We start from the raw sequence: 22,496 nt of genomic DNA on the forward strand, positions 1-22,496 counted from the left end.
ACATGAGTATGTATGTGAATGTGACTTGTTTGTATATATGTATGACTTACCTAATGTGAAAGTTTAGATGATAAGTGAGCTTCGATCGCTAGATCTTTGAGCATAGTTTGTAGTAGGGGCTCCAAAAAATACACTATGTAATATGTGCATTCTTTTGCTTATGTTAAGCATACATTGTGATTCATGGAAGCCCATTCATTTGTTTGTTTATTGGCATGTATTGTGGTTCTTAAAGTTTGTGTTTTGGGGTTGAAAGTCTATCATATAATCTTAAGGCCTACTAAGAGGTTGGACACCCTCAAGAGGGATGCCTTACTCAAAGCAATTAAAGCTCGAGATATTGGTTGGTTCAAAAGATGATAATCATGTCAAGGAATTGGTTGAAAAGGATGGGAAGAGTGAAGTGGAAACCAATTTACTTATTCAAGAGAATGTATTGTCACATTTTTGGGAGTTGAAACTAGATTATGTGCCGTGAAACACTATCTCACTAGACAACAAGTACAAGACATTTTACATTGTGGAATCCATGAGGCACAACTTGCATAGTAAATGAAATGAATGATTAGGACTTTGTGGAGATGAGGCAATAACTTACAACAACTATCTCTAGTTGGCTCAATAGTTGACTTGGCATGATAAATCATATGAATCTAACAATGACACTACCCTTGGAGTGAATGAAAGAGATGTTGAGAGTAGTGTTCTCAAGTCTATGTGGCTATCAAAATGTTGGGTCCTAAGAGCACTCAATGTTGTGATATGAATAGATATTTTATTCATTCAAGAGTTAAACCATCCATGGTTGACTATCTCTTATCTAGTCACTCGCCTTCTAACTCAAAGCTATGCACTCCTCTCATGATATCCATGCCAAAAAGAAAGCCTTCTAACCAATCATTATCTTAGAGGACAATGGTCTTATGCTTACATTAGACAATGATCAAACGATCCCAATGTGTGGTTAATCATGGTACACCTCACACATGTCATACTTACAAAGTCCTTTTGAGATCTCAAGCTTGGGTAGAGAACCCCACATAAATCAATTCTCATGTGGCCTTATCTCAAACAAACTCTTTTGAGATATACATGCATAGAAATACATTTGTTTTGGTCCTCTAGGTGGGATTAGGTAGAGGACCCTCATATCATGGTGTAATTAAAATTCTAGCTTTGATAGGCAAAGATACAACTATCCATGATCACATGGATAAATGTCTTCACTTACAAACATTTACAATATATTGTGGTTTCAGTTTCAATGTGGGAACAAGGCTTTACAAAGCCAACATTGACTTTAAAAGGTTTATAAAACATGGATAATGAAGTGTGTGGTTGCTAGGTCTTCTACTTTCTCTTCTTTTTTGTTCTTTTGTGAAAAATGATGCATTTCCATCAACAATGACAACACGTGGAGAAGAGTGCCAACAATAGCAAGAGTTCGAGGGAGTCCGAAGAGGCACCCTAGCTGGTGACAAGAGCTACAAAGATTACATGTAGGGGAGGAGAAAAGGTAAGCTAGAGCGGCAATAGCAATAGAGCCGCTAATAAGACAACTTGCTCTCCACATCATGTAAGACCCTCTCTCGTGTGTTGCATGGTGCCACTATTGTTGTTGATCATAGCCCTTTCTCAATGGTCTTCTCTCTCTTCCACCAGAGCCTACCTACAGCACTTGATCTTACCTCCCTATATTGCTTTCACATTCACTTTCTCAAAGCATTCTTCCCTACATAGATTTTTTGACTAGAGCTTTTTTTTTTCTTGTCCTTTTTCCATAGTATCATAATTTGCTCCAATGATGCCAATGTAGTTGTCTAGTTGATTGATTATTGGCTACAATTTTGAGCCTCCACCTTCATGATCTCTGTCACCAGCATGGCTGGTGGCCTATACTAGGCTAATACCCACACAATATCTTCTAGCTTTGGGCCCCGAAAATAAGGAGTGTGAAAGGAGCAAGGCGACCTCTTGCTAATGCTTCAAATCCATTACATGCACCTATTTATTCCCGCAATCTCTCTAAACCACTCGCCACGAGAAGTCATGTGGCTAGAGACACCTAAGTCTACATACCATACATCATACTTAGATAAACCATTAGAAATTATAGAAAAAAAGTTGCTCGCTTTTGTCATCATTGTTTTTGCTAGTGTAAGTTTAATTATGTTGTTGCTTTCTCCCATTTTTAATTTCAGCCTTCTTTTTTGAAACAATTACTAGAAAGATGGCCTTTCTTACCACAATTCTAACATTCTTTATTATAACCAAAATTCTACTGCTGTCAGTTAAAGCCTACAACTTGTCTTCTTTGGCTCCCCCTTCCTCGAGACTATCCCCCCTATTTTGATGTGCATCATAACATTGACCAAGGCCATCACCTTGGCCTTGGCCAAAACCTCTCCCTCTGCTAGTAGAGTAAAACACATTCAAACTTGATCTTACTTTGAGAAGAGGAATCCAAAAAAGTTTTTCTCCTCAAGAATTAGTATAAAAACTAAATCTGCAAAGTTAGGGATATCATCCTTGGTATTCATAGATGACCTGATGCTCTTGTACTCATCTCCAAGTTCATCTAAGCATGCTTGCATAATATCATCATCATCATTGCTCCATTGATAGATACAAGAGCTTCCACAATACTCTTGATCTTTAATGGATAGTCATTGATGGATAGATTTCCTATTTTTACTTGATTCAACTTTGACTTGTTGAGTTGCAGTTTCTTGGCCTTTGTGTTTACCTCAAACAACCTTGCTAGATTCTTCCATACAATAGTGAGTGTTTCGGATTCTTGAAAATAGCCCATTGTACTATTTGTGATGCTCATAGATAGCCAATATATTATTTTACTTTGTGTCTACTCCCAATCCTTCGTAGCCTTTATCTATTTTACATTTCACAAATGAGTTTTGGGTACCACTGCCATGTCTTCTTCAATGTAGTTCCAAACACCTTTGCTCTTCAAGAAATTTGTCATCTTGAACTTCCAAGTAGGATAACTATTCTTATCAAGCTTCTCATTGACAATCTAGTTAAAATTGTTAGACGTTTTTATAAGATAAGCAACCTTGCAAAACCTACAATCTACAACAACCAAGCTGATACCTAGTGCATTGCAATCAAAATAGGTGGCCTTTTTCACTAATTGCACAACAATAACTACAATTTGCAATCCCTATATAGGTACTCTCTATGTCTATAGCCTTGCAAATATCTCAAACCTTACAGATATGAAATCATAACCTCTATACTTGTAAATGCAAGCACAATCGAATGTATAGTATACCTAGAATTTGTTTTCAACTAACTTGTAGGACTAGAATGGAGACCAAAATAACCTCATATGAAAAAAATTACTTGGGAGAGCCCTAAAGGATGAATCTCAAGTATACACAATATTCTTTGAGCTCACCAAATTTCATTGCAATTAGCGACTATAGCCCTACCAACCTCAAGAGTCTCCTATGGTGGTTATGTTCCAAGGCAAATCAAACAAGATGAAAGAGCTTCTACCTATTTCTTGCTTGCTTGCTTTCATACTCTATTGCTTTCACTCAGCCTTTAGTTGAGCTTTATGTAGTTGTGGGATTACTTTGACACCATGTAAACAAACAAGAGGATAGAGAGGTGAAGCCACCAAGAGTATACACATACAATGGAGACTTGAGCAACGGAGAAATAGGGGGCTAAAATCTTCTTATTATGCTTTCTTCTTCTTTTACAATAAAAAGAACGTATTCTATGACATGATAAAAGACTATGCCATAACCAAGAGTGGACTATGTGGATCTAGTCTAGTTGTAGAATCACTTGCATATGCTCCATGCCTATGAAGGATATGTAAACGTGAGATAGATGCATACAAATCTCCTAGTCTGAGAGGTTCGTAATTGCATCACATCATGTGATTATTGGGTCATTGTTCTTCCATTCAAACAATCATTACTTTTGTTTGCACAAGGCATCATAGTAACTAATCTAGAAGAACATAACTTTGAATCGCATTAATAAAAAATGACACACTGTTGCTAAACATATTAAATTAACAGACCATGTGCCAGGTCATGTTTAAAAGGTAGATTTTGTTCCACATTGCAGTTTTTACGTATCTATTATGCAACCATTTTCTTTCCCTTGGTGGAGTATTTTTGCACTAAAGAGGTTCTTGTGTATTATCCACACATGCTAAATGCAATGATTGGCATTACGATACCTGGCAAGACATATGCAGATTTCATAGACCCTAAATTGATTTGTAAGTGTATTGCACCCTAAACAATTGTTTGGTCATATTTATTCCATTGAAGCAATTGTTGTTATTGTTGTTTTTTTTTTTCGCAGGTGGCATGAAAGTAGTAGGTTCAGAATATAACTAGGAGTTACATTAATGAGACATGAGAGTGATGTGGGACACAACGATGTTACACACCATGTGTCGGGCCAAGTTGAAAGAGCAAAATCTGTTTCATGTTTTAGTTTGTCTTTTTGTGTTCTATTGTTATCGTTTTCCTTTGTTGGAGCAACTCTATAGGTTTACAGGTTGATGTGTATGATTTGCAAGAATAAAATGCATTCACTGCTGTTATTGTTGAGATGGCAAGTTCAACACATGCGGACATTGATGATGGACCGCCTGGCTAGATGGGTCCACACGTCTACACTTAGCATGTTGGTGGTCATTATGATACTCACATGGCCACTAACTTATCACTTATTATATTTAGTTTGTTACACCTACCTACAGCTGGCAAAGATATAGCGCCAGTCGATCAGTGTAGTCTGTTATTCACTGTTTGACTTAGTAGGTCACTTTCCTTTATATTGTATCTTATCCATACTTTATATACATTGTATAGTGTGTGGAAGAAGAAGAAAAAATTAGTAGAAAATGTTTTAGCCTCCATCTCTCTTCTTGTGTTCTTGAGTGAGCTTCCTTGTGTATACAATGTGTGTTTGGCGCAACATCTCAAGCAAGTCCCCCCACCACACGATTCTTGACATGGTATTAGAGCTGCGCCACTGAGAGAGGCTGATTTTGAAGGCTGAAGTGAAAGAGAAGAAGCAAGGTTTGAGCAAGCAAGCAACAGGTAAGAAGCTTTCCCATTCTTCCACTCTCTCTCTTGGATAGTGCATGTGGAGGCACTGGAAGCAGGGTACAGTGAATATCTCAAATTGCTATGAGATTTGGTGTGCGAGAAGAACACCGTATATCCTGCAGAAAAGCCTTTTAGGGACTACTTGCAAGTCTTTTAGGCATTTGAGGTCGTTTCAGGCCCCATTTTAGAGCTGCAAAGTTATGGACAACAGTTTCAGGGTACACTGTGATTTCGGTTGTATTGACCAAAAGTGGGTGCACATGTTACAGATTTTGAATCTGTAATTTTTGAGGTGTTTGCCAGGAAGCAAACATAAGGTTCATCTGCAAACAGGTTGCAGATTACATGTACTATTGAGCAATCAGTGAAAAAGGTTGCTTGGTGTATTGTTGTGCACTTGTTGTGAAAGGCTATAGAAGACTAGCTTGCTGTGTTGTATCCTTTTTTGCGATAATGACAGAGAATAGTGGAAATCCCATTATTGAGGAGCTCGACAAAAACAATTACCCTTCATGGGAGTTTCATGTGATGAACTTCCTCATTGGAAAGGTCCTTTATGAGTTTGTTTCAAGTGAAGAAAAGGAGCCAAAGCTGGGTATCCCTCCGCCGACTCTGCAGATGAATTAAAAGCATGGAAAGAATTGAATGCAAAAGACAAAAAGGTGATGTACTGGCTATCTACAGCCATTGATAATACGATGCTGGGACATATCAAGAATGCAAAAACTTCACATGCAACTTGGACAATTTTTGAGAACATGTTTTCAATAAATACAAAGGCACAAAAGATTCAACTCAAGCAAGAGTTGAATACCTTGAAGAAAGGGAAAATGTCTGTCACAATGAGTATGTTTTGAAGGTGAGAAACATTGTAGATGCTTTAGCAGCAGTTGATGCAATGCCTGATGATGATGATTTGGCTTCATCCACTTTGAGTGGCCTTAATAATGAGAAGGCATGGAAATCATTTGTTACTTTAGTATACATACGGAAGCCATTTCCAGATTTCGATGAGCTGATCTCTCTCATGATTACTGAAGAGATCAATATTCAGGGTGACTCATCTAAAAAAAATGAAAATGTCTAAGCATTTTACTCAAGTTCAGGAAGGGGACGTGGTAGATCCTCTTCAAGAGGCCGTGGTATGGGACGTGCTGGCGATAACCAACAAAACAGGTTCAATCAACAATTTGGTGAAATGCAGATTTCAAGAGACCGAGGAAACTTTAGAGGCAGGGGGAGCTCTAGAGGAAGAGGTGGATGGCAGAATAGAGATTCTGGAAATTCTACTATTGTTTGCTATTATTGTGGTAAGATAGATCATATTGCAGCCCATTATTATGCTAAGAAGGATGATATTCACAGTGGTAAATTATAGCAAGGAAACTATGCATCTTTTTCACGACAGAATGAAGACAAAAATGAGCGTCTATTTGTTATGTAGCATATGATTAACACAATTACAGGAAAGGGGACACATGATGATATATGGTATATCGATTTAGGTGCATCTAATCATATGACCAGTTATGTTGAATGGTTTGAAGAGATGCAGGACTTACAAAATCCAGGTTATGTGCAGACGGGTGATGATTCATGCCACCCCAATTTCACACATTGAAAATGTTTCCTTGTCCTTGTATGATGGCTAGACAAAGAGTCTGATAGATGTATTACATGTGCCGTCAATCACAAGGAATCTAGTTTTTATTGGCCAAATGGGAGAGCAAGGGTTGCAGGTTCGATTCAATGCAAAAGGTTATTTTGTAGAAGATAGGTTGGTCACAAAAGGAAGTAGAGTTGGCTGCATGTTCACTTTAGATGCTGGAATTCCTGCAATGGATACTGCTATGTATGCTAAAGGAAAAGGAGTGGTTGCAGACATTGAAATATGGCAAAAACGTATTGGACATGCAAATGTGCAAAGGCTGAAATTAATGCAGTCCATCGGATTGGTTACAAGTTTGTCTTCTTTTAGAATTGCATAATTTCATAAAGTCTGTGAAGCATGCCAGTTTGGTAAGCAGGCGAGACAGCCCTTCTCGCATGACATAGAAGTGAGTAGAAATATACTTGATGTAGTGTATACAGATGTTTGGGGGCCTACATAGAATATATCTCTTGGTGGCACTAAATACTTTGTCACATTTATTGATGATTGTTCAAGGAAGCTATGGGTATATTTTATGAAGAAAAAGAGGATGCATTTGAGCACTTCAAATCTTTCAAGGCAGTTGTTGAAACAAAAACAGGCTTTAAAGTGAAGTGCTTGAGATCAGATGGAGGGGGAGAGTACCTCTCTAATGAGTTTACTAGCTTCTTGAGGACTCATGGGATAAAGAGACAATTTACTTGCAGGTATACCCCATAGCAAAATGGGGTTGCAGAAAGAAAAAATAGGCATATTATTGCAGAAGTTGCATAAGCATTAATGGCTGAAAAGAATATGCCAAAACATTTTTGGTCTGAAGCTGTCCATACTGCTATCTATATTATGAACAAAACCCCCACAATTGCAGTGCATGGGATGACTCTTGAAGAATGCTTTACTGGCAAGAAGCCCGATGTATCACACTTGAAGGTATTTGGCTATGTTGCATCTGTTCATGTGCCAGATGAGCTACAGAAAAAGCTTAATCCAAAGGCTAAAAAATGTATTTTTATTGGATACTCTTTAGAGCAGAAAGGGTATCGTTGTTATAACCCTATCACAGGTGAGTTCAGAGTGAGCAGGGACGTTATTTTTTATGAGATGAGCAATTGGTATGCACCTGATAGTGATGTATTAGATGATGATAATGATCATGATAGCTATGCGCATAAAGAAAAGTAAGAATCATGGAGTCTTAGTGAACCAGAACATCATCTGATACTATACCTACAGTGAGCCCTTAGACTAAGGAGTAGCCCCACATCTTCAGGTATATCTATAAGTGTTGCAAGCAAAGACAAAGGAAAGAAGAAAGTGTTAGATGGTAATGATGCATTTACTAGTAATTTGGGATTTGATGGAGATTCTAGTGGTTCAGAGAGTTTGGATGATGAGCTTGGTATTCCTTCAGTCAGGACACCAGGTGTCGAGAGGACTCATAGTAATGTAAAGGCTCCATTGAGTGATCTAGTGGTACGCAGGTCTAGTAGGGTCAGATATCCTATTAAAAGATTTGGCTTTGAAGGTTATGCATCTCACCATTATGCTTATATGGTGAAACTAGTTGAGGATGTTGAGCCCACTTATTTTGAGGATGTTGTTGGTCATGCTCATTGGGATGCAACAATGGATGAGGAGATAGCTTCATTAGAAGCCAATAAGACTTGGGATTTGGTACCCTTGCCTAAGGGTAAGAAAGCTATTGGCTATAAGTGGGTTTACAAAGTCAAGCATAATGTAGATGGTTCAGGTAGCAGGTATAAGGCTAGGCAGGTTGCAAAAGGCTATGCTCAAACATATGGCATAGATTATAAAGAGACATTGAGTTCAATTGCTAGGATGGCAACTGTTAGATGTGTAATTGCCTTGGCAATAGCCAAAGGTTGGAGTTTGTAGCAAATGGATGTTAAGAATGCCTTCTTGCATGGTGAATTGCAAGAAGAAGTCTATATGGAGCAACTAGCAGGTTATGAGGATTTAGAGCATCCCACATATGTGTGCAGGTTAAAGAAGGTGCTCTATGGGCTAAACTAAGCACCTAGAGCATGGTCTGACAAGTTTGGAGAGTATCTTGTCAATGTTGGATTTTATATTTCCGATGTTGATCACTCACTTTATGTGAGAAGGGGAGATGCAAGTTTGGTCATCATAGTCATTTATGTGGATGACTTGATTATTACAGGTGACAATGACAATGGAATTGTTGAAGTTAAGGACTTCTTGAAGAAGAAGTTTGAGATGAAGGATTTGGATTAACTGAGATACTTTATTGGTATTGAGGTGATCAGATGTGATGATGGTATATGGCCATTCCAAAGGCAGTATGGCTTGGATATGTTATCTAAGTATGGTATGACAGCATGTTAGCCTCTTTCAGTACCATTGGAGCAAAATGTGAAGTTGAGTGCCGACGTTGGGGATGAGATAGAAGACCCTACTATGTTCAGGAGAATAGTAGGGAGTTTGATTTACATGACTATCACAAGGCCATACTTGAGCTATGCTGTTGGCCTTGTCAGTTAGTTTATGCAGATGCCTAGAAAGCCTCATTTGGATGCAGTTAGACGTATATTGAGATATGTGAAGTCCACTTTACATTATGGACTTTTTTATGAGGGAGGTAAGGATGTACAAGTCTTTGGATATACAGATGCAGATTGGGCTGGGAGCATGTCAGATAGAAGATCTACTAGTGGATTCATGTTTTCCCTTGGTAGTGCAGCAGTTACATGGAGCAGCAAAAAGCAACCTACAGTTGCTTTATCGTGTACGGAGGCTGAGTATAGAGGTGTTGCTATGGCAGCATGTGAGGTGGTATGGCTGCAAAAGTTATTAGGTAATTTGGAAGTGCAGGGAGATGGTCCAGTTGTCATTCATTGTGACAACATGAGTAGCATATAGTTAGCTAGGAATCCAATATTCCATGCTAGGATAAAACACATTGAGGTGCACTACCACTTTGTGAGAGAGAAGGTACTTTGCAAGAGAGATTGACTTGGTATATGTCAACATACAGGATTAGATAGCTGACATTTTCACAAAGGCATTGGGTGCAGAGAAGCTTCGAGAGGTCCGAAGCTTACTTGGAGTTGCAGGGATAGAGTTGAGCTTGAGGGGGAGTGTTAAGATGGCAAGCTCAACGCGTACGGACATTGATGATGGACCACTTGGCTAGATGGGTCTGCACGTCTACACTTAGTATGTTGGTGGTCATTATGTTACTCGCCTGGCCACTGACTTATCACTTATTATATTTAGTTTGTTACACCTACCTACAGCTGGCAAAGAAATAACGCCAATCGATTAGTGTAGTCTATTATACACTATTTGACTTAGTAGGCCACTTTCCTCTATGTTGTATGTTATCTATACTTTGTGTACATTGTATAGTGTGTGGAAGAAGAAGAAAAAATCAGTAATAAAACTTTTTGGCCTCCATCTCTCTTCTTGTGTTCTTGAGTGAGCTTTCTCTTATGTATACAGTGTGTGTGTTTGGCGCAACAGCTCAAGCAAGTCCCCTCACCACACAATTCTTGACAGTTATTATATATGGTAGGCTAAAATGTAGAGCCTCTCAACTATTGTGCAAAGTAGAGAGACATCAACCATGTACATAAACCAAACAAAGCTGGGTGATAGAACACTTTCCCACATGGCATCAGTGTTTTAGAGTGGCTACTTTCTTTTAAGTCCTCTATGGAAGGGGACTAATGTGTTGAGATTGTAGTGTAGTAGGCATATTTCAGTTGTTGCTACAATGATGCTAGAAGTATGTGTGGTGCGATTGAGAGGAGTGGTGCCGATAGACCACCTGCTTTGAAAAAGCGTTTAAAAAAATTCTTTTAAATAGGGTGGGGGGTCTCTAGTGCAACTTGGTTCACTTTAAGGAAATCCCATATGTTTGGGACCTCTTGGAAAACTGTTTCCAAAACAGAAATGGTCATGGGAAGAGCTCCTTAGTGTTAAGTGAATTGTTGAACTTAGGGAAATGAAACCCTTGATAAATTTTTGGTTATAAGGTTTTCTCTTTTTTGGAAAAGACCATTAAATATAGGTATATGACGATTAGAATTGGGATGGGACATGATTTTGGATTCATTGAATACATCGATTACTTGTAATAAACAAGGGCTCCCCAAACCCTTGACTACCAACACAACATGTGGGCCCCAACCATCTTGGTGGCCAACAAAATGGAGCAGTAACCAATTTTTTCCAACACATGTGGCACCTTTAATGCTACTTGTGAGAATGGAACCCTTGACCTTGGGTTCCACACACCATCTCACTACCGCTTGAGCTGGGGGGGACTTGGCTAAGATGACCAGATTTTAGAAAAGCTTGCAACAAGTAACCAGTGATTTGTCCTTGAAAGGCGAAGTACCGCCAGCTCAAGTGGTAGTGAAATGGTGTAAAAAACCCAAGGTCAGGGGTTCCATTCTCACAGCCAGCATTGTGGCACCTTATATGATGTATGATGTTGTAAGAAGGTGATTATTGCACCACTTGGGTGGCCACCAAGATGGACGTTGCAATGGGACCATTTGTAAAATCCATGGTCAAGGGTTTGGACAGTGGCCAACCCTTTGGCTACAAGCGCCAATGTAAAGCCTAGATACCTAATCAAATACAAAATCATTTCATGTCTAATATTCTCAATTTCTCACACAAATGTGAGCGTGACCTCACCATTGATGCAAGAGAAGGCAGCATGATTCTTGATTCATAATTCTAGTCCAATATTCTCAAATTTCTCCACAAGTGTGGGTGTGACCTCACCATTGATGCAAGAGATGGTAGCATGATTCACGATGCATAATTCTAGACAATCTAGAACATGAGCGAACTATCCAAGAAACACTCGATGCATCTACTATGCGCCTATCGGCCAAAATCCCATCGGCCTAAGGCCTTTGCGTTTGCCGCTTTTGCACCCCCGCCCCCAAGGCTATAAAAAAGAGAGGCATACCACCCCTTCTTGTTCAACCGAATCGACCATTGTCTGTTCTGCTCTCATCAATTGATCGCGCCCTTATTGTGTTTTCCATCTCTCTGATCCTCTCTCTGTCCGCCTTCTTCGATCCTCTCTCCGTGTGCCTTCTTCGTACCCTTAGTCAATCGCTCCCTCTTTCTTCGCCTCAGAAGATGCAGATCTTCGTGAAGACCCTCACCGGCAAGACCATCACCTTGGAAGTGGAGAGCTCCGACACCATCGACAACGTCAAGGCCAAGATCCAGGACAAGGAAGGCATCCCTCCCGACCAGCAGCGCCTCATCTTTGCCGGCAAGCAGCTCGAGGATGGCCGCACGCTCGCTGACTACAACATCCAGAAAGAGAGCACGCTCCATCTCGTCCTGAGGCTTCGTGGTGGCATGCAGATCTTCGTCAAAACCCTCACGGGCAAGACCATTACCTTGGAAGTGGAGAGCTCCGACACCATCGACAACGTCAAGGCCAAGATCCAGGACAAGGAAGGCATCCCTCCCGACCAGCAGAGGCTCATCTTTGCAGGCAAGCAGCTAGAAGATGGCCGTACCCTCGCCGACTACAATATCCAGAAGGAGTCCACACTTCACCTCGTGCTGCGCCTCAGAGGAGGTATGCAGATTTTCGTCAAGACCCTCACGGGTAAGACCATCACCCTGGAAGTTGAAAGCTCTGACACCATCGATAATGTGAAGGCTAAGATCCAGGATAAGGAAGGGATCCCGCCCGATCAGCAGAGGCTTATCTTCGCTGGAAAGCAGCTGGAGGATGGCCGTACCCTGGCAGACTACAACATCCAGAAGGAGAGCACGCTCCATCTTGTCCTGAGGCTGCGTGGTGGTATGCAGATCTTTGTCAAGACTCTGACAGGAAAGACCATCACCCTGGAGGTCGAGAGCTCAGATACCATCGATAATGTGAAAGCCAAGATTCAGGACAAGGAAGGGGTCCCTCCCGACCAGCAGCGGCTCATCTTCGCTGGCAAGCAGCTGGAGGATGGCCGCACCCTGGCAGACTACAACATTCAGAAGGAAAGCACGCTCCACCTCGTGCTGCGTCTCCGTGGCGGAGGAGAGCAATGAATCATCCTCCTGGTCCATGCCAGCAGAGGCCTGTCTGTTTATCAATCCATCTAAGTCTTTACTGCTGTTGTTGCTGATGCAATGCATAGGCCCAGATTAGTCCTTGGTGTAGTGGTTTTGCATCGATATGATGAATCGTATCCTTGGTGTAGCGTTTTGACATTAATATGATGACATGCTTTTCTTCCTTTACACACGCGTTCAGGTCCATTTCCTTTGTTTCTTGGTTTGTTTGCCTTCTTACTCATAATTGTCCATCGAAAGGAACAGTTACAGCAGCTCATGTGCTTCTTACAATGCGATAATGTCTTCTACATGCGTTGTGCATGGTGTGAAGATGCCAAGAAGGCTCTGTGAAATTACGCTGTTGTCTTGTGGTGAAGATTGTGTTGTGCAGCTGCGCTTCGATTAAGTTGACTGAATCTGAGTATTGCCAATGTGTGTCATGGAATTATGTTATGTCTTGTGAAATATTACTTTGTTCGCCTTTGCTCAGAATAAATCAGTGCTATCAGTGTGTCAGTGGTTGCTATTACGGGGTGTGGTCTCCTTGTGACTATACAGCTAGGTTCTGATGGCGTGGTCATAAGTCCAGGGAGACAGAGGCGTAGCAGTAGTTTGATCAAAAAGACTGGCCATCGATTGCAGTAAGAAATCTCAAAGTGATGGAGGGAGGGACAGGGCATTCTTGGATTATAAGCTCTCTTACACTTGTGAGCAATATGAGGTGGCACCAAGGACTGGGCTTCTACTACAGTGGCACCCCAGGTTTAGATGGCCGTTTCCAAGAAACGGAAAGCAGGTATGCACCCCAATGCCCCGTTGGCAGCTGGCTACTGTTAGATGGGAGCCAATCACATTGGATGAGCACTGTTCTTGGAGTTCTTTTTGCCTCTGATCCTTTGCCAGAATTCTTCCAGGCTGATTGTGATGTTACCTGTGAGACTTCAGCAAATGTCCAGCAGGCTTCTCTCCTTTTTCAGGGATGAACTTGGGATGCTGTGCCTTCAGCTTCTCTTCCAAATGTTGGTTGGCCAGCCCTTTTCCAGCTAGTGCAGAGCTCCAGGGTATGCCTTCGTGTGTCCATTCTTTTCATTTCTTTTTTCTGGCAATATCAGTCTGCAGCAGCCTCCCTGCCTCAGAGTTTTTGTCAGTGTACTGTCCCATTTGGCTGCACTTAAAATGAAATGCTGGCTGCCCTGCCATCTTTCCAACCAGTCCGGCTAAACTGTAGTCGCACTCTGCATGCATTCAGTTTGGGCAGTTCAGACTGAAGAACCTACCGAAGAACCTTCAGCTTTGCATTTTTCACCTGGCAACATCAGGTCAAATCAATTGCGTGTGTTTATATCCTGCAGTTGTCGTTCCAAATTCTAGCTACTAGTCATGCATGCGACTACATGTTAACAAAGCCAGCCCACAACTTCTTTGTGGTGCAGTGCCTTTAGTGATCCCACCCAGGGGACCCTCTCAGTCGGTATATATCAGTTCAGCTAGTGGGAGCTGTCCATAGCAAAGCAGGAGCAATGGGCTGTATCAGAGGTTCGCATCAATCCCGCAAGGCTTGGGTGGAGCAGCGACTTGATGAGTTTATGTGCTTTTGGAGCAGTCTCTACTCGGCCAACAGTTCTAACACAGTTTCTGCACTTATAGATAGATAGTTTCTCCTTAGAAATTTGTTTATCCGTTGAAGGTACAAGTTGAGTATACTGGTGGATAACTTGCTAGTGCTATTGGAAGTAACTGGAGCTTGCATTATTAAAAATAAAATATTTACATGGGCCTCTCCAACTCACTCGAGGGAGGCTACTTCAACATGGTATCCAAAGCCATGGATGCATCCACTTTGGCTGCCAGACTGAGCGGTGGAGAGCAAGCTTGAGGAATGGGAGGAAATTGTTTAGAAATGAAACTTGTGGATGTGAAAGGCTACTTTGTAAAATAAAATGGACGGCTGACCTTCAATTCCCTCAGCCAACTAAGCTCCTGGGCTAGGCTGGATCAGTGGTACACAAGAAACGAAGAAAACTGGCTACTGCCTTCAGTAACTCTGGAGGTTGATTATAGCTGCATAATTTCTGCTCATGTCTCAGTAATACTAACATCGAGATCCTTTGAACCTTGAATTCAAGGAGAACACAAATGCTGGTGGCTAACCCAAGGCATTTCAAACAAGTTAGCTTTGATTATATGATCAAAGGTACCATTCAGGTCTAGAAGGAAGACATTGAAGTAGGGGAGGGGACCCATGGAGCTATTTTCTTAACACAAAGCTACGGTGCGATAAGCTTCAAGGACTGCAGCTCTGCAACAGGGAGAGGAAGACATTGAAATGCGCAGAGAGAACGCTCGCGACAATGGCGGAAAAGGCCAGGGGCTGTAGGTTGGAGAATTGGGAATGACGACTGATGCAAAAAGCTTAGCTCATTAGGCAAGCTGTGTTGGCAATTGGCCCAAAACTGGTATTGCTTGCAGTATTTCTTGATCTTACATTTCATGAACACTATAGTATATTGAGATTGTCCAATGCAGAATGTTCCAATCTCTTTGTAGAACTGGGAACTGTGAGCTATCACAAATGGCCAACAGCATCAAGGCTCAAATTGCCCCTTGAATCTAAGTACAACTGGGCACAAAATGTCAAGGACACTTGAATATGGGACCACCAAAATGTCAAGATTAGCTGTCACCTACAGCTATGAACCTTCCTAATGCAGTCGGTTAGCTCTTGGCAGCCTTAAAATGATGTTGTTTGCTGGTTTCCTCTTGCTAGTAGCAGAGAATCCTCCTCATAGTAGGCCCCCTGTCCAGAATGAGCCTTCCTTAGCATTAGCCAATCGCCAATAGTCTCTAGCATCTTTGCATGTTCTATCTCCTTCTGACAAGCTATGAAAATTCAAAAATCCTTGTCCTACACACAAGTTGGTCATCGCCCATCCAAAATTTAATGTGCTAATCCCCTCTGAACTTGAAAGTCATTAACTTCCATTGTCCTTAGTCTAAACATTTACATATTTAATTTTCCTTTGGCCCAATGACACGACAGGTAATTTCCAAAAGCTTGTTTAATGCCTAGAGCCAAGATTGTCACCAGGAGCACTTGTCCAACATAACTCCTCAAAACTTTTGCCAATGTTCCCCATTGCCTAACTTGGGTTTTGGATTGTCATTGCGGCCATAACAAATTGCTCTTTATATGTGCACCACACATGTGCATAACTAATTTATGCCAAAACAAGGAGTTAAAATTACATGTCTTCATGAAAATTTGTTTTTGAAATGTATGCAAGGGGCGTAAATTTGCAGTAATTCTGTTTGTCATTGAGGACTCCTTATGGGAGCTTTAGATGGTTGGGAAAAAGTATTGATAGAGGTAAAGTTTTCAAGTACCTTGGTTTTCTAATGGGAATAAAGGTGATTGGAGTGGCAAAGGCTAATTGGATTTGGATAAACTAAGGAGAAAAATTGGCAGTTGGAAACTGGCGGAAAAAATTGCTTCACATAAAGCTCAAGATCCTTGAAATCTTCATTTATGTAGCGAATAGTAGGGATCAGATTTTGTTTACCAATAATATATGAATAGTAAAGATGAGATTCTAGTCAATAGTAGTGATGAGATTTTATTTACCTATAATCTGCTAGAACCAGACTTTGCAGAAAGCTTGGGACTCTCTACTTGGCGGCTTCTTTAGGCCCATCAGAGAATGTCTACATACTTGGTGCCAATCAATATGGATTTCCTTAAAAAGATTGGTCTTGTGAAGCGTTGCAAAAATATTGGAAGCAAAAGGCACCTTGGGCAATCATGCTTCTAGAGATGATAGTTGTTAGGAATGTTAAGCTTTGTGGGAGAAGGGGGTTGGAAAGAGGAGGAACAGACCATGACTGCGTGAGTTGGTCTTGCAAAACTTCTTGATTTGGGAAGCTTGGATTCCACTGTGTCATGAGCAGTTTGTAAGGCTGATTTTTATGAGGTGTCTCAATGTAAGGAGGGTAGAAAAGGAAAGGATTAGGAGAACTTCAGGAATTGAAATGCCTAAAGAGAGATTGAAGATTATTGAAAGGTGTGTGGGCTTTGAGATGCCCTTTATGGATGGGGTATTTGCATGGAGAGTAGTTATCGGGGCTCTTATCAGTTACCAAATTGGGTGATAGAGGTGTAAGAGATGCTAAATCTCTTTACAAGTAGGAAGAGTCGACGAGACACTTCTAAAAAAATACATAGTGCAATGTGGATAGAATCTAAGTGACGAGTAGAGAATACAACAAATATGAGATAGAATGACAATGGCTTTGGAGGTGTCTTTCTTTTATGATCTGGAAAGGTGGTTTGGTTGGCTTAATCAACCAACATTCCCTAGTCGACCAAGGAATATTCCATTTATTGTTAGGTTAGGGATATTGCCCTTGGATCCCCGTTAGGGAAGCTAGTGGCCTCCTTGAGATCTCCCAGCCACGGAGTGCTTCTGTGGTCCCTGGGCCCTAAAATAGGTAGGGGTCTTTGATAACTTCCACACCTTGCTGCTCGATGCATTGTACCTTGATTTGCTACCAACCCAACTACTCTATCTAACCCAAAGGCTACATCCATAAATGTCATCTGTAACGTGCCCACCTGTTATCTTCAGGATACGTCTTAGCAGTCCATTGGAAATGATGTCTTGAAAGCTCTGCCCGGCACTTCCATGGAATGTTACGAGGTTTGCGATCTAGGACTTTCCGCGTCTGCCACGTAGCGAAAGTATTCCGGCCGTTCCCACTTAGGACCGACCTGAATTAGGGTTTTCCCTATTGGTCATTTCCTAACGGCAACTAGTGTCGAACCGGAGCGAACTACTTTATGCAGAAACGCCAGGTCCGAAGTGGATTCACGCTGCACTTGGTTCAAGGAGAATGAGAAATGAGGGGGATGCAAGGCTCGATCTCTCTGCCATAAGGCATAGTCCCATTCCGTTCCCCTAAAACGGCGTAAATCGGGATTATTGTAACTTAGATTTTGGTCAATGCTCTTGCTGTTCGTGTTCTTTGAATGATCTTCTTACTGTCCATCATGATTGAGAAAAGTTCTCGGTCAACCGGGACCACCCATCCGTAGGACGGACCCATGGCCACATCCACCGCACTTTCCACAGGTTGTTTTAGTTATTTAATTATCTAACACATTTATTGGACATGTATCAATCAGCTTCCTTAATTAGCCCGTTAGGCACTGATTCCTTCACGTAATCATAGCACTTGACATAGAAAAACAATGTCAAACAAGTTCCTTTTCAATAGGTTATCATATTTATGTTTGAAATACATAAAGTCCAGCTCGTAGGCTTATCCATAATCCGCCCGAAGGCTATCTAGCAATCCACAGGGATTATTAATCCAAGATTTTGCCCGTAGACTAGTATGCGGGCCTCGAGATCCAATCCCAAGTCATGTTGGCCTCTTGTGCAGGGCCTAGAAGGCGAGGGATTTACGGCCAGAGCCCCCCCTAGCACCCAAGCGTCCTCCTGCTCTAAGTATCGCTCAACGGAGAGATCTCTCGCGGTGGGTTCAGTCCACCTTCCCGACGCGGTTAACAACCCTCTTGGTTAGTTTCAGGCAGGCAGTCGGGGGTAACTGAAGCTGCCTCTCCCTTCAAGCCTTCAACCTGAAGCATTAGATATCCATTTATCCTTTAATTCTTTGAGCAAACAAAGCAAAACAGTGCTCTTAAAATTGTTACAAGCACAATCATTACCATTGGTCGTTATTTTTGGCCAACTGTTAAGGAGCGAATCCTTCTTTCCGAATGCATCCAGCACTCGATCCGGGATCCATTGCGACTTGGGAAGATCCCCAAGGGTTTATTTGTTAACCCTATATCCTGGGTTAGGGCCGTACCCTATTAACCCGACTTAGTCAATACCTTAAGTTCATATATTATTTCAATTTATTGATTGGTCTTTTGCTTCCAAGCAAATATCTAATCCTCGTATCTTGGTCACTTTACCCAAGAAAGGTACTATATCAGGACAATTATTCATCCTCTTGGAAGATAAACTTGCGTAAGAATCTGCTAATCTCATTCCGAGGAATTGGCCATTTCCTTGTGATCAAATCACAAGATCATGCGACTCTGCAACTTGTTGCACAAGTGTTGCATCAAACTATGGGACTATTCTACCCATCATCAACGGTGTCTTTTAATCACGGTATCATGATTAGATATAATAATCTGTTCTTGATTGCATTAGGCTGACATTGTCGGTCCTAAGGTTCCGAGTTTCATCTTTTTAGCGAGAGATTCTTAGGAAAAACCCTAGATCACTTCTCGCAAGTATGTTCCAATGTCCCTACATTCAGTGAATGTGGGCAAGTCTTTAGGGTATTGAAGTTTCAGCTATGGCAATACGAGCGTCTAGGTAACGTTCTCAACGTGTTAAATCCTAGTTAGCTCTGTGGGATACGTTGCATTGAATTAACCCTTCCTAAACGAGTACCTCGCGGTTTTAGGTATTTAGGTTTAAACCAATTTAACTTGTATGGTCTTGAAGATAATTACGCTATCATTTTCGTAACCACATGATTCATTACCTACGTATAAGTTAATTTACAAACGCTATTTTTTTGGGTTAAGGTCAACGCATAGGTTAAGTTATAGCATAATTCTAATTGATCATCCTATAACATGTAAACAAGATTCATGCTACTAAACTTTAGGATTTGATGTTTAAACATGCAGCATTTTTCTACTTTCTTTTTTGAATGAATTTTGTTGTATGCTGAGCTTACACACCCTTCCGTTGATTTAAGTTTTTAGGCCACTTGCCTAAAGTTAAATCTTCTTCATGCAGCCTTAGCAATTTTCTACGGTTGCTAGCAACTTTCTATAATAAATCATTTCGAAGAAAATATGTTCAATAATGTGATATGTGATTTATTCCTTCCATGCTGAAGTGTACTATCATAATTTCGTTTTGTAAAGATGGGCATTAATTGATCTAATTAATACATAAAACCCACTTGCTAGAAATGCATAGAAATCTTATGCTCACTTTATTTTGTTCGTTTTATTGAAAAAGACTAATGACCGAATTCTTCCATCGTGAGCTCTTTCCTCTAAATTAGTCAATGTATTTAAATCGAAAGATGCATCCTATCTCCAAAAATGATCCATGCACGATTGAATTATCATGACGTAAATCAAAATTAGGAAGAAAAAAACCTGGACTTGTGGTGAAATGTCCACATGCATGTTAGGAGACGATCCTCCTGCGGTTTCACCTTGTGCTTTCTTAGGAGCCATCGCGAATGCGGCCTTTCCGTCTTGGATGCAGATTTATGATGTTGGCCGACTCCTTTGCACGCGAAACTCCCTTTGTAATTCCACCGTCCTTTATGAATTTTTTTCCTTCCTTTCGTAGAAGCTCCGGTGCAAATTGTATACACGGAAAGGGGGAAAAGAAAATAACTTTGTGGTATGCAAAAGGGGGGAAAAGAGGGTGTTTTGCGAAGGTCAATAGGAAGGGGGTTCTAAGAGACCCCGAGGTTAAGATGAACCTTTGAGGGACTTGCAATAAAAAAAAGGGCTTAAAGGACCCTAAAGCAAAATGTGGGGGTAAAAACCCACGCGGAGGGTTTTAAATCTCGTGGAGGGTGGAAAAGAGGTTATAAAACACTTAGAGAGGAAGGCTTAATAAAGCCCCGGGAAGAGGAGGCTTTGGATCCCGGGGGGGGGGGGGGGGGAATTTTATCAAGCTCACATGAACAAGGGCTAGGAGGAAGCCCCACAAGGAAGAATTTGGGGGAGGGGGGGGGGGGGGGTGTAATATGAAGGGGGCTTATGACAGCCCCCTTAGAAGCTTCAAGAAGCTTCCAAAAACACGTGGAAGGAAGACTTCAATGGCGGCGTGATGACGATAGGGGTTGGACTACAGCGGTAGATGGCAACGTGATGGCAACAGCTTCAATGGCGGCGGCTGATGGCGATCCCCAGGCAGCTCCACTCCCTCCACTCTTGACGGTAGCGTGCAGCTCCTAGCTCTCTCTTAACAGCGTGCCGGTCCTATCTCACACCCTCTTCCTCTCCGTCAGTCGTCGGCAGTATGGCGGCTCCCACTATCCTCCCACGATCCTCTTCCACGGCTCCATCTCACACCTAGCTTAAATAGGTGAGGGGAGGGGATCCTCCCTCTTCCACACGGCATCATGCATGCCTTCCCCCCCTCCATGGCATCCAACAGGGATGCTTATTCATCTTGCTTTCCCTCCCTCTCCCCCAGCACGACAGTCGGCTGGGGGAAGGAGGGAATAATAATAATAAATTTTCCATAATTTCAAATTATGACCTTCTACAAGGGGAGTTTCATGTGAAGAACGCGAAAGGAATTTGGAAATATTACATTCTCTTCCCCTTGGAGTAATCGAGATGTCCTCATGTCGAGATAAGCTGGGGATATTGATGGTTGAGAGTGCTTTCATCTATCCAAGTGACATCCTCCTCGGGATAATCTTTCCACTGGACGAGGCATTCTCTCAAGGTTCTGTATCTCAGTTGTCTCTCCCTAACATCTAAGATCCTGTCAGGCCTTAGTTTAAGGACTCCTTGACTAGGCATTACAACTTGTTGGTCATCAAGTACATGGTTAGGATTTGGTATATACTTCTTTAATAGGCTGATATGGAATACATTATGAACCTTTAGGTTCTCAGGGAGTTGCAGTCTATAGGCATTAGGTCCTAGGTACTTGAGAATCTTGTATGGTCCACAATACCTTGGACTTAGCTTCTTGCAATCTCCTAAGGATAGAGAACTTTTCTTTGGACGTACACGAATGAAGACCATGTCTCCTTCCTCGAAGATTCTATCTTGACGCTTCAAATCCGTGTATGCCTTTTGTCTATCCTTGGCAGCTTGGATGTCCTGTCTTATTGACTTTATTTGGTCATCCATCTCTTCCAACATCTGCCTTGAAGCTTCAACCCTCATGGTTGGATCTGAGAAGTTTGGGGGACTTTGACAGTCATGACCATACAATGCTTGAAAAGGGGTCATCTGAATGCTCTGTTGGTAAGAAGCATTGTAGGAAAGTTAAACCAAAGGTAAGTATTAAATCCACCTTTTTGGTTCACGACAGCAGTATGCCCTAAGCATATCCTCGATGATTTGATTAACTTGCTCTGTTTGGCCATCCGTTTGGGGATGGTAAGCTGTGCTAAAAGAGAGTTGAGTCCCAATGGCTTCAAAGATAGCTCTCCAGAAATGTGATGTGAAGAGAGAATCACGATCACTAGTGATTCTTCTAGGTAGCCCATGTAGCTTGAATATCTCCTTGATAAACAACCTTGCAATGTCTGAGGCTTTATAGTTTGTCTTTATTGGAACAAGGTGTGCAACCTTAGTCAGTATGTCAACCACAACCATGATGGAGCTGTATCCTCCCTGAACTTGGGGTAGGCCAACAACAAAGTCCATACTGATGAATTCCCATTTCATTTGGGGAATGTCAAGTGGTTGTGCGGCAATTGAGGCATAGTTTTTAATGAAGACTCTATACCAACTCGTTAGCCCTAGAAAGCTTTGCACTTCCTTGATCGTTGTCGGGGGTGGCCAATCTTGTATAACTTGGATCTTGGAAAGATCCACTGAAATGCCATCTTCCAATACTATGAATCCTAAATATTTAGTCTGGAGAACGCCA

The 22,496-nt window shown here is 41.6% G+C and overlaps 1 protein-coding gene and 1 long non-coding RNA gene across 2 annotated transcripts; both read left to right on the top strand.

Annotated features, from left to right (window-relative positions):
* Nucleotides 1-11,693: 11,693 nt before the first annotated feature.
* LOC148024846 (polyubiquitin-like) lies at nt 11,694-13,014 on the top strand. Its single transcript, XM_087694509.1, has one exon. It carries the CDS (start codon nt 11,899-11,901, stop codon nt 12,820-12,822), a length of 924 nt encoding a protein of 307 aa, XP_087550635.1. The 5' UTR covers nt 11,694-11,898; the 3' UTR covers nt 12,823-13,014.
* Nucleotides 13,015-13,152: 138 nt separating this feature from the next.
* LOC148024847 (uncharacterized) lies at nt 13,153-16,060 on the top strand. The gene is made up of 2 exons (XR_015693363.1): nt 13,153-13,624; nt 13,743-16,060. It is a non-coding gene; the product is annotated as an uncharacterized LOC148024847 (long non-coding RNA).
* Nucleotides 16,061-22,496: the final 6,436 nt, after the last annotated feature.

This window comes from Lygodium microphyllum, chromosome 15 (genome assembly GCF_053477565.2).
Source record: "Lygodium microphyllum isolate KBCC chromosome 15, Lygodium_microphyllum_v1.1.10, whole genome shotgun sequence".
Classification (NCBI taxonomy): domain Eukaryota; kingdom Viridiplantae; phylum Streptophyta; class Polypodiopsida; order Schizaeales; family Lygodiaceae; genus Lygodium; species Lygodium microphyllum.